This window comes from Drosophila gunungcola (genome assembly GCF_025200985.1).
Source record: "Drosophila gunungcola strain Sukarami chromosome 2L unlocalized genomic scaffold, Dgunungcola_SK_2 000008F, whole genome shotgun sequence".
NCBI classification, from domain to species: Eukaryota; Metazoa; Arthropoda; class Insecta; order Diptera; family Drosophilidae; genus Drosophila; species Drosophila gunungcola.
In genome coordinates, this window is record NW_026453163.1 from 3,108,031 (window position 1) to 3,122,619 (window position 14,589).

Below are 14,589 nucleotides of genomic sequence, written 5' to 3' on the forward strand. Positions count from 1 at the left end.
GTCCTAAATTTATAGTTTTTTTATTTTGAAGAACTGGATTAAGAAAGCTAAATTAATTACGATTAGTAGCAATCCAAAACAAAAACAATTTTTTTATGTTAAAGTTGTTATTGTGTCGCATATCGGACGTCTTTATGCTATGGCACATGTACCAATGATTTTTATACCCTTGCAGAGGGTATTATAATTTCAGTCAGAAGTTTGCAACGCAGTGAAGGAGACATCTCCGACCCTATAAAGTATATATATTCTTTATCAGCATCACTAGGCGAGTCGATCTAGCCATGCCCGTCTGTCCGTCCGTCTGTCCGTCCGTTTCTACGCAAACTAGTCTCTCAGTTTTAAAGCTATCTGCGTGAAAGTTTCCCAAAATTTGTCTTTCTATTGCAGGTAGTATATAAGTCGGAACGAGCCGGATCGGACGACTATAGCATATAGCTCCCATAGGAACAATCGGAAAAATAAATAAAAACAAACTATAACTTTGCTGTTTTTTAATTTTTTTTTAGTTCTTCGACATATAGTAATGGTTAACTATTTCAGAATTACGGTTTAAATTTCATTAAAATCGGACGACTATATCATATAGCTCCCATAGGAACAATCAGAAAAAAATACAAAAAAAAATTATAACTTTGCTGTTTTTAAATTTTTCTATTAGTTCTTCGACATATAGTAATGGTTAAATTTTTCAGAATTATGGTTTAAATTTCATAAAAATCGGACGACTATATCATATAGCTCCCATAAAAATAATAAAAATATATAAAATAACTATCTAATAATTGAGCTGCAAATCAACATTGCTTCAATGCTTTTAGACATATACGCAAGTAAATCATAATTTTAATGTTTTCAAAAATATTTAATTCTTGCAATAGCTGCAAGGGTATATGAACTTCGACTTGCCGAAATTTGCTTCCTTTCTTGTTTTATTCTACATTAAGTAGCATCAGGATAATAAAATAAAATAAATAAATTATTTTCTTACCATGAGTAGTGATGACTCGTATACATGCAAAACCAAAATTATAAAAAGTCAAACTTCTTCATACTTGTTTTTTAATATTAATGTTGTCATCATATGGCCCATATTTATACAATTTCAGTCAATATATTTTTGATCACACTTTGATCTCTAGAGGAGTCGATCTAGCCATTTCTCTCCTTCCGATTTAATATATCAGAATTAGTTTTAGTTTTATTTAAATCGGACGACAATAACATAAAACTACATAAAAGTGGGGAAAATTAAGTTTTTATTAAAATCGGATGTCTATACGATACAGCTATCAGAGGAATGATTGTTTTTTTTTCCTTTTCCGTCAAGTTGATAGCCGGATTCCACATGCAAATTAATACCCATTTAGCCTAATGCGCATTTATTTACACAGGGAATCCCATGAGGCTAAATGCCGCATTTAAAATAAATGCGATAAGTAAATGCGATTAAAAAACACAGATTTTTAACGGTATTTTTTTCGTGCCACCACTATAACAGCTGTTTTCTATATGCAAGATTGGCGCAATTTTGATTTCATTCGAAATTAACATCTATTGAAACCTATGAAAACGAGAGTTCATGCAGCAAATCCAGGTCGCAGTACCAGAATACATTACTGTTGGATCTCTGGCTGGAAATAACTCCCACATATACGGGGACCCTTGCTCTTTTTTCGAAACTTTGGTGGTCTCCTTTGCAATCCCATCAAACAACAGCTCCCCTTTCTTGTCATCCAAGTTAGAGGTGGAAGAACATCGATGTTTGCGAGCATCGATGTTACCGATGTTTTGAAAGCATCGATGAAATCGATGTTAACATCGATGTTTCTCCACCTCTACTGTGTGTGTGTGTGTGTTGGGGGAATTTGTTGATAGATAGAACGAAAACAAAACGAATTTAATTTTTCAAATCAAACCAAATCAATTCGCATTGTTCATCTGCCTGCAAAGCTTTGTATTTTTTGTGTGCTCCAACTGTGGAACACTGCAATAAGATACAGATACAGCAAAAAAAGCCCAATAATATCTAGTGGCCAGTGAAAGTGTAAAGAGATAAATAGATACAATCAGCAGAAACGACCAGCAACAATGGCCACATATCAGATGAACTTCAACCAGGACTTTACGTAAGTAACACTAGCCATGCCAAAATCCTTGGTTTTGGTTCCAGGCCAGGAAGGTCACCAAAGCGAAAAAAGTGGCAAAACCACGGCAAAAAATTGAGATACAAAAATCGACAAATTAGACGAGTAAACAAGGCAAAAACAGCTGCTGTGGGGGAGTGTGTTTATGGGTGAGCGTGAATTGGCGTCGTTTATTCGTGTGTATGTAGTTTATTAGAACATGCAAACAAGCAGTTCCAATTACAACGACATGCACTCATCTGTTTTGAAATGCCGTTCCCGGAGTGAGCGTTACGGGGGAGGAAAGTAACCGACTACACTGTCCAACAAGACAGGGGAGGAAGGGTTGGCGGGTTTCTAAAGCGACTCAATCCAGTTCTCTCAATTTGATGGCCACTGTGCAGTTCACCCACACTCGCACGAATCGCACACAATGGGCTTTTTTATGCGCAACAGCTGATGTGCAATATTCTATGCATGTAAAGCTGCGGTCAGAGTAAGCGTATGAAAGAAAAAAAAAAATACAGTTATCACTCGAAGCAATAACAACTAAAAGTCTTCACGATAAAAAAAAAACATATTAATAAAGGAAAAAAAACATTTTTTTTTTAAACAGATGATGTGTGGGATACAGTTAAGTTGGGGTAAACCATTCAAAACGAGTAGTGTTCATAAATATCATAAGAAATAATTTCCGAAAAAAAAAACACAATTTTTTATAAACATTCGTTAGAGAGCTCTGTATCTGCAAGCACAGCCTTAATTCTAAAGCTTAATTAACCAGTTTCGCGATTGCATAGGTGCGTTTATTTTCAGTCAGCTGATGTCATTTGGCACAAAATAAGGTGAAGGGAAAAGTGCAAATCTGCAGATCTTCTACTTTTTATTTCGTTTTTTCTCGCAAAGACGGCTGGAAAAAAGCAACAAAAAAATCAATAATACTACTTATGGTGAAAATCGAAAAATAAAAACAACAAGCCAAGCGCAAATGCAATAAAAATCGGCAGCTGATAGATGCGCGTCATAGGCCAAAAGAGAACAAAGAAACTCAATTGGAGAGGCAAGTGTTCGGTGAGGGGAGAAGGGGGGCAGCGAATTTTCTAATCAGAAACAAATAAATAAGCCCGTGCGGGTGAATGGACGGAAAGACCAAAATCAATAAGTTTTAACATTATCATTTGATAATGTAATAAAAATAATATATAATTTATACATTTTTTAAAACAATAATATTTTTTTCTTATAAATCTGTTTTGTATTTGATAATTAGAGCGTAATTACAAAATAGTTAAAACAATCTAACAAATAAAGATTTTTTTAAAAATTTCGTCCGTTCGATTCTTTGTAATTCTTGTCTCTTTTAATTCTTTTAATTTATTTGGTTTAGCTTAGTTTTTATTTTGACAATAATTAAGATTTATAAATTCCTCAAAACAATTACTATAATCTAGAGAATAGAGAGGTTTAAAATTATATAACTGTTGTTTTTTAGTTTTTGTAAAAAAATTGATGTTGTTTTCTTGATAACTTGCAATTGCTCGTTAAGCTTAATTTTTGATGCCAACGACCTGAAATGCACTTTTAAAATGCTGCGAAAATGAATGATTAATTTTCGATGCGCCGTTCTTCGTAAAATTGCTGTCCTCTACGTTTATTTTTGTTAGTCACTGCGTTTGTTTACTAACAACGCGAAAACAAAAACAAAAACAAAAACAAACTCAAGTAGCAACATCAACAACAAGTGACCTCAACGCGCTATCGCATAAGCATAACAAGGGGCATAGTAACCTTGGGCCCCATTTTTTAGCGACGGTTACGCCTTTGGCGGGAACTAGTTTTGGTTTCAAGAGAGGAAAAAAGCAAAATCTCATAAAGCAACAACACGTGTTGCGCTCACAGATCAAGCTGTTGTGGAAAGCGTATCGCCAAGAGCGTGTCTTCAAGCCAATTATGTGCCAAAACTCAAATGTAATTACTCGCTGAGCCCAACCGGTTTTAAATTTGGCGCTCAAAAAATACGGTCCACCAAAATACCAATTAGCAAATGGAATTTCAAACATGTGGCATCTCTGTAAAATGCCCGATATGGCCACACTTGAAAAACGCAGCAGCAGCAACAACAACAACAAAGTTGAGAATTTAACAATAATTGATTTGCAGTTTGCAATTAAAGCGAGAGTGAGAGCGTGAGCGGGAAGAGAAAGTGCATGGGCAAAAATCGATTTGAGAAGCATCGCCGAGATGGAGCAGCGGGCCAACTTCCTGGCCCTGACCCTTTTGGACGCTTTGGAGGACGAGAACGAGTCGGACATAATGTCGATGCTGGAGCGGAATAGCATAAATGCGGGCATCGTGCCCTGCGATCGCGGCCTGGCGCCCCTGCACTACGTGTGCGGCATGCGGAACGCGGAGCTGGCCCAGCGCATCCTGGAGCGGTTCCTCGAGAGCCCCGACCTCGACGTGGACGCCCTGTGCGATGGCCAGACCACCGCGCTGCACATCGCCAGCATCTACGGGCGGGCCGAGCTGGTGAGGATGCTGCTGGAGCGCGGCGCTCGAGCGGACCTGGCCGACGAGGAGAACAAGCTGCCCGTGCACTACGCCATCGAGGAGTGCCACTTCGAGGTGCTGCAGCTGCTCCGGGACCACATCTTCCGCACGAGACAGCGCCAGAAGATGCAGATGCAGAAGCAGAAGCAGCGGGTGGACGCACTCACCCCCAATCAGCAGAGGTACAACCACGACGTGACCTCGCCCTACTACATCAACATCACCCACAGGCGGCATCGGCCGCAGCCAAAGTTCCCGGAGACTGCGGAGCCCACGGAGACCGTAGATGATCCACCTCCCCCCCTGCCCGATGAGGAGTCGGTGAACCTGTTCGCCCTGACCGAGGCCCATCTCACCCAGCTCATCCAGAGCCAGCGCGAGCAGCAGCCGGAGGATCCCTACCAGCCAAAGCGGCGCACTCTCATCGAGAGCTGGCGCGAGAAGGTGGCACGCTCGCGGGCCCGCCAGTCCCTGTTCCACCAGTACGACGAGCATGTGGAGGCCTTGGTGGACGAGGCCATGGGGCAGGAGGACTTCCGCTACGAGCAGCACCTGCAGCAGCAGCTGCGCGGCGAGTCCGATGCGAAGGATCAGCAGGCGGAGGGTGCTCCCTGCTCGGGTCGCCAGGTGTTCGAGTTGCTGGTGGAGCAGGTTGCCCAGGCGGTGGTCGTGGAGCCGGAACCGGAACCGGAGCCAGAGCACAGTTTTTTCACAGCTCAGGGTGAGGAGGAGCCCTCTGCTCGCCAGGATGAGTACTTCCTGCAGATAAAGGAGGCCTACGTCCACACGGACGACGAGAATGGCTTGGTTTTCTACGAGGCAAAGTTCCTGCAGAACAGCGAGGAGCGGCAGCCTGCCGAGCCAGCTCCCAGGGAGAAGAAACTCGATCTGGACAGCACCGTGAGCACGAATCATACCCTGCCGCTGGACTACGAAACGGACGCCCTGCGACGGGAGCTGACCCAGTTGGGAGCCCCGGTCGGCCCCATTACCAAGACAACAAAGCGGCTGTACATCAAGCAGCTGATCAAGTACAAGAGGAACACGGAGGCGCTGCTTGCCGCCCAGAAGCATGCCCAGGAGGCGCAGATCCGGTACTCGGTGGAGCTGCATCGCACGCTCCGATCGCCGGAGGACTTCGCCAGGATCAGCGACTACCTGCCCCACGAGGCAGCCTCAGCCGCGCATTTTGCCAAGTCCGGCGTGCCCAAGAAGAGTATGCGCGAGGGCCACCTCAAACAGAGCTTCATCTACATGCTCATCGATCCGCGCATCTCGCGGAATCTGCCAGGAGAGAGCGCCTTCCTGGAGAAGTTCGGGGTGTGGCAGCGGTTCCTCGACTCCATTTTCTACGTGGGCAAGGGCAAGTCCTCGCGGCCGTACGCCCACCTCTACGATGCCATGCGCCAGCACACTCGCCTCCACCAGAAGCGGGACAAGGAGAAGTCGAAGCCGAAGGCGAAGGCGGAACGCGGCGGTGGATTTCGCGCTTTGCAGCCGGAGGTTTTCCGATCGCCGCCACCCGGGGATGGCAGGATGGGGAGCCGGAAGCTCGAGCGCATCCTGGACATCTGGCAGCATGGCAGTGGAGTCGTCTGCCTGCACGTCTTCCACAACATCTTGCCCATTGATGCGTACACCCGCGAGGCGTCCATCATAGACGCGTTGGGTTTGGCGCACCTTACCAACATGAAGCGCGGCGACTACTACGGGCCCGCCCAGTCGTGGACGATGAAACAGAAGAAGCAGCTGGGCATCGCGCTGCTTCTCAAGGCCATGCACATCTACCTGGCGGAGGGAGAGTCCCAGCTGTCGCCCAGCGACCTCCTCTGAGAAGGGAACCGATGTAGGGTGGAGCAGGACCTGGCAATACGCACCAAGTACAAAGTGCAGCGGCGCAATTCGAAAATGTTCAAAGCTTGATCTCAAGATTAACTATTGTAGAAAATGGAAAAGGGGATAGTGGATAGTGGACCATCCAAAATGGGAGACAAAAATGCAGTTATAACTTTTCATTTTAAATCTCCCACTGTAAATGGTCAACTATGCCCTTTGCATAAAAATATATATTTTAAAATGTCATTTTAACACGGTAATTTTAAGCAATAAAAAGTTATCTACTAAAAAACAAAAAATTGGTTTTAATAAATATTAGTTTTACTTTTTGCTTTAAAGCTAAAATGATTTTTTTTGTATCTCTACTCGACTATGAATTATGATACATCATCAACAAAAGCATAGAGTTCTTGTGATTGTGATTGTGAAAGTGACAATAAGGTATAAAAATCTATCTCAGTTCAACAAGTGGTTGCTTTCTTGTATTCTTTTTTTGCTTTTTTAAAAAGCCAACCATTCGACCCAAAATATTAAATAGTTTTACCAATCAGTAAAGCAATTTTATTTTAAATGGGTTACCTAAAAGTAAAAATCATTGACCAAACGCCCGCAATTCGGTGGTGCAATGTCGATGTGCCCTTTTCCGAAGGTCAACCGGGGGTAGAACCACCCCTTTGAATCACAACTGCAAACAATTTTCGTGCACACATATGTACATAGCTCGATGCTGCATTAGCAGTTGAATCACAACTACAACAGCAACGGGGCCTAAAAGCATGCTGCACTTTTTGACCGGTTGCAAAATCGTTGCTTGAGACACTTTTGCGTGCGTGTGCGCATACAATTCCCAACTGGTTCTGGCAGTGCCAGCATGGAGTAGAGCTGGCATGCCCCCGAAATGTTATCTTTGCGCAGTGGCAATACCGTAACCGATGAAGTTCTACTGAGGTGCGGTTATTGCTAGTTGAAAACTTTAACCAATACCCCGCCATGGGGACGTGAAATACCGTCCACTACGGCAATTTTTGGAAGCCCGAGAGGGCTAATTCGATAATTAATATGATATCTTAGATGGTTTTAACCATTTGTGAGTGCTTCATGGAGTGATTGTTAGCCAAATTAGAAGTGTGCTTCGTGAAAACAAGCGATTTATTGAATCTGAAACAAAGTATCTCCGGTTAGCCGAAGATTAAATTATTTTAAAAGTATTGATTATTTATGTGCAGTGAAATGTTAAACTCAAAATTGATTCTAACCAAATTTTAACAATCGCTTAAACTAGAAATTCCGCTCTACTATTTTTGCCAAATTGGTTCGAGCTTGGAGCTTATGCTATTATGCATTTTTAACCTTAAACTGAATTTTGAAAACTTTTTCGTTTTTTTTTGTACTACTATATCTTGTAAACCGAGAAAATTATTTTTTTGTATCTTTAAAAAAGTTGTAAGTATCGAATGGGGAAAAAAACTTACCCGACAAATTTAATCGCAAAAATTACCATGCTTTAAACATTTTTAAAAACGTGTTAGCAATTCAAATAGACCGAAGTGATATGATAATATTAAAATATATAATACTACGCACCAGCTATATCATTGCTGAGTTTTGGAAGGATGGTTTTCAAACATTCTATTACTCAAATATCTCAAATATCTAGATTAAACATATCGCAATTCCTTGGTAAAATTAATTTGTGTTTAATTGTGTTTTGTGCTTTGAGTAGATCGAGTTCTGTAATCGGCTTATTAATTTTTGAGGTTTTTTCTAGGCTTGGGATTAATTAATGTTATTTTAAATTTGCGTTGGATGGTATTTAATATTGTTTGTTATCAACGAAAGAGGTTTTTCGGATACGAGATTGGACTTTCGGTTTGTTAGAAAGTCAATTTGGGACAACCAAAATCTACATAAAGCTTGTTATTAACGTTTTATTTTTCTCGATAGATCCCTGTCCGTGCTGAGTCCCACGGGCCTGCGCCTGTACTCGATAGCCAGCCAGGACAAGGTGGAGGAGATCTTCGCCAAGGACAACACGGAGCAGATCCGAATAGTGGAGCGCCTGTTCAACAGCTCGCTGGTGGTGCTGGTCACCGCCCAGAAGCCCAACTGCCTCAAGATGCTGCACTTCAAGAAGAAGCAGGACATCTGCAACTGCTTCTACCCGTCGGAGATCCTGTGCGTCCGCATGAACCGCCAGCGGCTGATCGTCTGCCTGGCGGAGAGCATACACATCCATGACATCCGCGACATGAAGATCCTGCACTCCATCGAGAACATCGCGCCCAACGAGCAGGGCCTGTGCGCCCTGTCCCTCAACTCGCACCTGGCCTTCCCGGTCTGCCAGAACAGCGGCGAGCTGCGCATCTTCAACGCCAGCAAGCTGCGCACGGGCATGACCATCAGGGCCCACGACACTCCCCTCTCGGCCCTGGCCTTCTCGCCCAGCGGCGCCCTGCTGGCAACCGCCTCCGAGCGCGGCACCGTCATCCGGGTCTTCTGCGTCAAGAATGGCCAGCGGGTGCAGGAGTTCCGGCGGGGCGTCAGCTGCGTGCGCATCGCCTCACTGGTCTTCTCGGCCAGCGGGGACTTCCTCTGCGCCTCCTCCAACACGGAGACCGTCCACGTCTTCAAGATCGATGCGCGGGCAGTGGAGAGCGTCGAGCTGAAGGCGATAGGTGAGTTGCTTGCCCAAGGGCGTTTTGGGATCTGTTTAACACTCGGCACAGGATGAATAATATGCGGTATTTTACAAAACTCGGGTGGGTTGTCTAAAACAATTAAAAATAAGAAGAAACGCTACAGTCGAGTGATCCGACTGATACTTACCCTTCACCTAGCTTACCAATGTCCGAAGATAATGCCCCGTTAGCGAGCTTAGTTTAAAAGCTAGAGATTTGATACTCTTGCAATCGTTTTAAATTTGAAATTTAATTTGATAAAATTTAAAGTTGCCCTGAGTAATGGTTTTTATGGTGTTTAGAACCTATACATAATATTTTATCAAAATGGGTTGACTTTATTCTATAGCCGTTCGTATATTCTTGAATCCTTCCAACCCGTATTTTTGTATATGTACTCCAGGTTGGTCCAAATTAGTATAGAAATTTAAAGGCATTCGTCTAACTAGCTTATGTGTGCGCTTTGAATAATATAAAAAAGAAATTCGTTAAAAAAATGCATTGGTCTGCTCATATCATCCAAGTGGCGTAGACTAAATTCAGATTTCCTACCAAAAAATTGATTATGTTGTTCTCTTTATTTGGACTCCTATTTTACTGATATAAAAATGTTGTCAAGATAGAAATGGTGAGAAAAATCCTATGCACAAATCAGTAAATTAGTTAAATGTAAACTTAAAAACTATTGCGCAACGCTTACAACTTAAAACAAAATTCTTGGTTTTTCGAATAAATTTGTGGTGCCCCGAACACTACTACCACCCTAATTTAAACTGACAAAATCCCGGGCGATCAGAAAATTATGTCCTATAGCTGCCATAGGAACAATCTGGCAAAATTAAATAAATTTCGTTATGTTCGATGAATTTTTCTTTCTTCTAGCTATTTTTGTCTAAGGTCGTTTTCTATCATATTCTGTTTATCATTTTGAATTCATTACTTGACTGCAAAGTGTATTAAAACATTAACTTGCCGAAGTTAGCTTCCATTTCGCTTATATATATTTATAATTATAATTATTATAAATTAAAATTTAAATAATAGCAGATACATTCTTTCAATAAGAATAAGAGTACGTGTAACTAAAGTTGAATTTTGAATTAATTTTACAGCGGATGTGGCGGCGAAGTCAGAAAATTCTGCGAACGAGTCAGGAGCGGCCACAACAGCGGAGGAAGCCAATAAAACCGCCGCGCCAGTGGCCAGCTGGGGCGGAATGTTCTCCAAGGCGGTGTCCTCGTTGCTGCTGCCCACACAAGTCAGCGAAGTGCTGGCCCAAGACCGATCCTTCGCCACGGTGCAGCTGGCCCAGGGCGGCCTGAGGCACATCTGCGCCCTGACCCGCGTCCAGAAGGAGCTGCGCCTGCTGATTGCGTGCGAGGACGGCTTCCTCTACGTGCACGAGTTCCTGGCGGATCGGGGCGGAGCCTGCAAACTGCTGTCGGTCCACGACCTGCGTGGAGCCCTGGAGGACGTCATCGAGCTGCAGCTGAGCGAAAGCGTGCTGAGGTCGCAGATCAAGTCGGCGAGTCCTGCGTCTATGACGTCTATGACGCAACCTTCGCTCACACTGCTGAAGAGCTGTGCGGCCAGTGTTCTCATCGAGAATCCGGACCCGACGCAGGATAACAGCTATGCGAGCATCCTGAAAGGTGACCAGGCGGATGCGATGTCAGGTGGGCAGAGTTAGATGGTCGTTTCCGAACAGTGATTTTACCAATTTTACCAATACCCCTTCCCCAGATTCCGCCAAGTTTCGCAAGCTCTGCGACGCCATTGACACTCCAACGAAGCTCTACGATGAGCGACAATTTCCGCCCGTGGCCATTGCCGCCAAGGATTGACCACGGCGCCACTGCCCCAAGGATATGGTCATGGTTGATAAACAGCAGATGGTTTAGCAATTTTAGAGAATTCTGCAAGGTGATTACCTTAGATAAATCTCCCCAAACGAAAGTTATGACAAATATACCCCAAGATCTACCTAAAAGCAAAAATACTCTTAAAAAAGTATTTTAATTAACATAATATAAGAAAAAATCTGTTAGTTTCTGTCTAATTCTGTATATAAGAGACAATGGCACTTCTACCAAGTAAAGCTTGATTTTCTCGTTCTGTTTATTTATTTCTGTCCTAGTATTTAAGCAGATAATTTCTTATGCACCTATTAAAAATCTGTATTTTTGTATGATATCAATTCCGTAATTTAATAAGTCTATAGGAATAGGTAACTAAAATCGATGGTTAAAAAAAATTGTGCGACAGAAGCTCTAAAAAATAAATAAAAAATAAAAAAGTAAAAAAAACGAAAGCAAGAAAGAAAAGCAACAAATAATGTACCTTAAAAGAGAAGAAAAGAAAAAACAAACGTATTTAACTAGCTTTGCAAGAAAAAGTTTACCCAAATAATGTATAACAATATCGTAAATATTATAAATATTAAAAAAAATATATTTAAAAATAAAATTTTAGTCAAAATTGTAAGTATTCGTATGAAATATTTTAAATTACTTAAGGAATTTCGAATTCAAAAACTTTACGAAAACACTTAGCAGTGTAAACAAAAAATATAATTTAAAACTAGTTTAATAAAGCAAAAAATACAAAAAAAATTAAAATAGAAAATGCAATAAAAACTGAACAACCCCAATACTTTGGTTTTAGTATTTCTAAATAGATTGAATTATGAAAGAAAACAAAGCGTGCAGTGGCTTGATTTGTGTTTCTATACTTGTAACTTGTAGAGTAAAGGGTATATTGTAGGGATGGTCGATTCGATGGCTCAATTATCGTATGGGCGGAACCTTATCTATAGTCATTTCCTATCAATATTACAAAGGTTACGGATAAACTCCCAAAAAGCCCCAAAGCTCGATCAGTTTCAAGTCTTCAGGATTCATGTATTTTGGGGTACTGTTCAAAAATACTGTTCATTAATTTTTTTGTTTTTCTCAATAAATCCTATATTATAAACTTAATCAAAAAAGTTGGAGTTCTAGTTGAAATACACATTTCATGCTTTGTGACTTTTTTGCGTAAAGCTGATAGTCATTTTAAAATGAGCTATTAAATAATTTGACCGTGTGGCATCACTAAACTCTTATCGATGTTGCTGTATGGTTAGTGGTTATATCGACTTTTTCCGCCCATTTCTAGCACATTTACCTCTTACTGCAGTTTTTTAAACACTGATCTTAATTAAAATAGAAACATTTTTTAAATAGACGAACCAAAAAGTGAAAGTTTTTCTTTCTTGTTAGCAAGCAATTTTTAAAGGACAGCAACCAAAAGGAATGCGATCTCATAATTTCTGGTGAGCTGAAAGAGATACAACAGAGATTGGGAAACATGGGAGCCAGGAATTGATCTAAACTGCGACGACTTATTTGCACAGTTCCTGTTTAAGAGCATCACGACGGAGGCAAAACCAAAAGGAAAGCCTCGAAAGGTCATCAAGAATGCTAAATCTTGAGCCAGCCGACGTGGACGACCGAAGAAGGCCGCAACCCTAGCAGATCCTGAAAAGGAGTGGGTTGTTGAGCGGATCATTGACTTTGAGGGGGGGCTTGTACCGGATCAGGTGGAAGGGATGCGGTTCCAAGGGCGACACCTGGAAGCCGGAGTCGAATCTTTCCTGCGAGGGGCTGATTGAGTAATTAAAGCGCGACCTGGTCACGCTGAAAAACGTGGACACCAAGGAACTGCGCTAATCGCCCAAGAAGACCAAGTGACTTGTCAACGAATACTACAAATACTACAAATCCACAGAATGGACTTGAAATTGGAGGCCATTTCAAATAATGGAAGACCCTGGTCTTACAACTCTCAGCGATTTTTTCATTGAATTGTGAGCCAAATTTGGATTTGGGTTAAAGGTCAAAAACGATCTTCCACACCCTGCTACTATTTCTCGAAATGTTAAAGAAATTTACATTACTGAATCGAAAAGAAGTGAAATAAGAAATTGAAACTAATCGGAAAAGAAACATGGGTTACAGCGTTACAACGGGTGCCTGGACTATTCCGAAGGAAGTTTTGTGAACAGGTTTCGCGAAATTGAGTCGATGACTGCAGACCCGTCAACTGGTATGTAACCTAGTAGCCCCTTTCCACAGAGATGCATCCATCTTGCACTATCCATAAAACCAAAAGTCTTGCGTTCAAAAACTTCCCAGTTAGTCCGCCGTTAAAATTTGACGGATTAATTTATGCGATATTTAGCCGATGTTTCTGCGGTGCAACCCTTGTTCCACGCAGTCCATCCCTGAAAAATCATTGGCATTTTTAAAATAAGTGACCTTTGACCCCATTTCAACGGTTTATACGGTTATAATGTGTAAACCTAAAACCCATTTTACTTACCTTACCTGAGTCGTTTAAGCTCAGTTCAACTTTTACCCAAGCCCAAACACCTAAATATATTTTGGTCAGTTGGGTACGCATGTTGAATATAAACACCTCACTTATTTGAACTGCTTTTTTTACAGACCTACACTTAAATTTTGATTGAGAATATCAATATTCGACATTTCGGCCTAAAAATAGAGCGACGAAAAAAAAATTCGATGTTTTGGTATTTTTTCGCCATCCCAGCTTGCTCTACTGAGTTAGAGCACATCTCTAGTAAGGTGCATTATTTCGGACAAACGCGCCCCTATATATTCTCGATCAGCATCACAATGAGAGTCGATCTAGCCATGTCCGTCCGTCCGTCCTTCTGTCCGTCTGTCCGTCCGTTTCTACGCAAACTAGTCTCACGGTTTTAAAGCTATCTGCATGAAACTTTCCCAAACGCTGTCTTTCTATTGCAGGTGGTACATAACGAGCCATATCGGACATTCGCAAAAATATATGAAAAAAAAATATAAGTTTGCTGTTATTAATTTTTGTTTTAGTTCTTCGACGTATATTAATGTTAAATTTCATCAAAATCGGATGGCTATAACTTAAATCTTCCATAGGAACAATAAAAAAAATTTTTTTAAATGTAACTTTTCTATTTTGTAATTTTTTTAAACTTTTTTTTTTACTTATTAATAATTTGACAGTTCAGAATTACGCTTTTAATTTTATTTAAATCGGAAAACGATATCGAATAATTGAGCTGCAAATCATCATAGCTTCAATGTTTTTAAACATATACGCAAGTAAATAGCTGCTATAGCTGCTATGGTTATATGAATTTCGAATTGTCGAAGTTTCCTATCGTTCTTGTTTATTTTTGTTTTGTTTACATTCTGATTTTTCTGTTTATTCTTATCGATATTTACACCATCGAAATAGGCTATTAAATATATATCATGTATCAAGAACAATATGAATTATCAGTAATGTATCAGTATCAGCAGAACTATCGTAAGAAATCCATCAGTGATCAGTGATCATGTTGTTTAGCTGAA

General features: G+C 41.3%; 2 protein-coding genes and 1 non-coding gene across 3 annotated transcripts in view; all 3 read left to right on the forward strand.

Moving 5' to 3' along the window:
- Positions 1 to 1,837: 1,837 nt before the first annotated feature.
- LOC128253307 (WD repeat domain phosphoinositide-interacting protein 2) lies at positions 1,838 to 11,833 on the forward strand. Its single transcript, XM_052981612.1, has 4 exons — positions 1,838 to 2,129; positions 8,457 to 9,187; positions 10,303 to 10,866; positions 10,934 to 11,833. Exons 1-4 carry the CDS (start codon positions 2,092 to 2,094, stop codon positions 11,032 to 11,034), a joined length of 1,434 nt encoding a protein of 477 aa, XP_052837572.1. The 5' UTR covers positions 1,838 to 2,091; the 3' UTR covers positions 11,035 to 11,833.
- The window catches only part of LOC128253302 (ankyrin repeat and LEM domain-containing protein 1), a 45,651-nt gene continuing 34,658 nt past the window's right edge, over positions 3,597 to 14,589 (forward strand). The window contains exon 1 of the mRNA XM_052981599.1: positions 3,597 to 6,645. Within this exon, the coding sequence (XP_052837559.1) occupies positions 4,368 to 6,509 (2,142 nt within the window). The 5' untranslated portion in view covers positions 3,597 to 4,367 and the 3' untranslated portion in view covers positions 6,510 to 6,645. The remainder of the gene's footprint in view (positions 6,646 to 14,589) is intronic.
- LOC128253464 (U4 spliceosomal RNA) lies at positions 7,416 to 7,555 on the forward strand. Its single transcript, XR_008267453.1, has one exon. It is a non-coding gene; the product is annotated as a U4 spliceosomal RNA (small nuclear RNA).

Coding starts and splice junctions, on each gene's coding strand:
- LOC128253307 (XM_052981612.1), top strand. CDS start 2,092: ATGGCCACATATCAGATGAACTTCAACCAGGACTTTAC. Junction 9,188..10,302: donor CGTCGAGCTGAAGGCGATAG/GTGAGTTGCTTG, acceptor TTAATTTTACAG/CGGATGTGGCGGCGAAGTCA. Junction 10,867..10,933: donor CCAGGCGGATGCGATGTCAG/GTGGGCAGAGTT, acceptor CCCCTTCCCCAG/ATTCCGCCAAGTTTCGCAAG.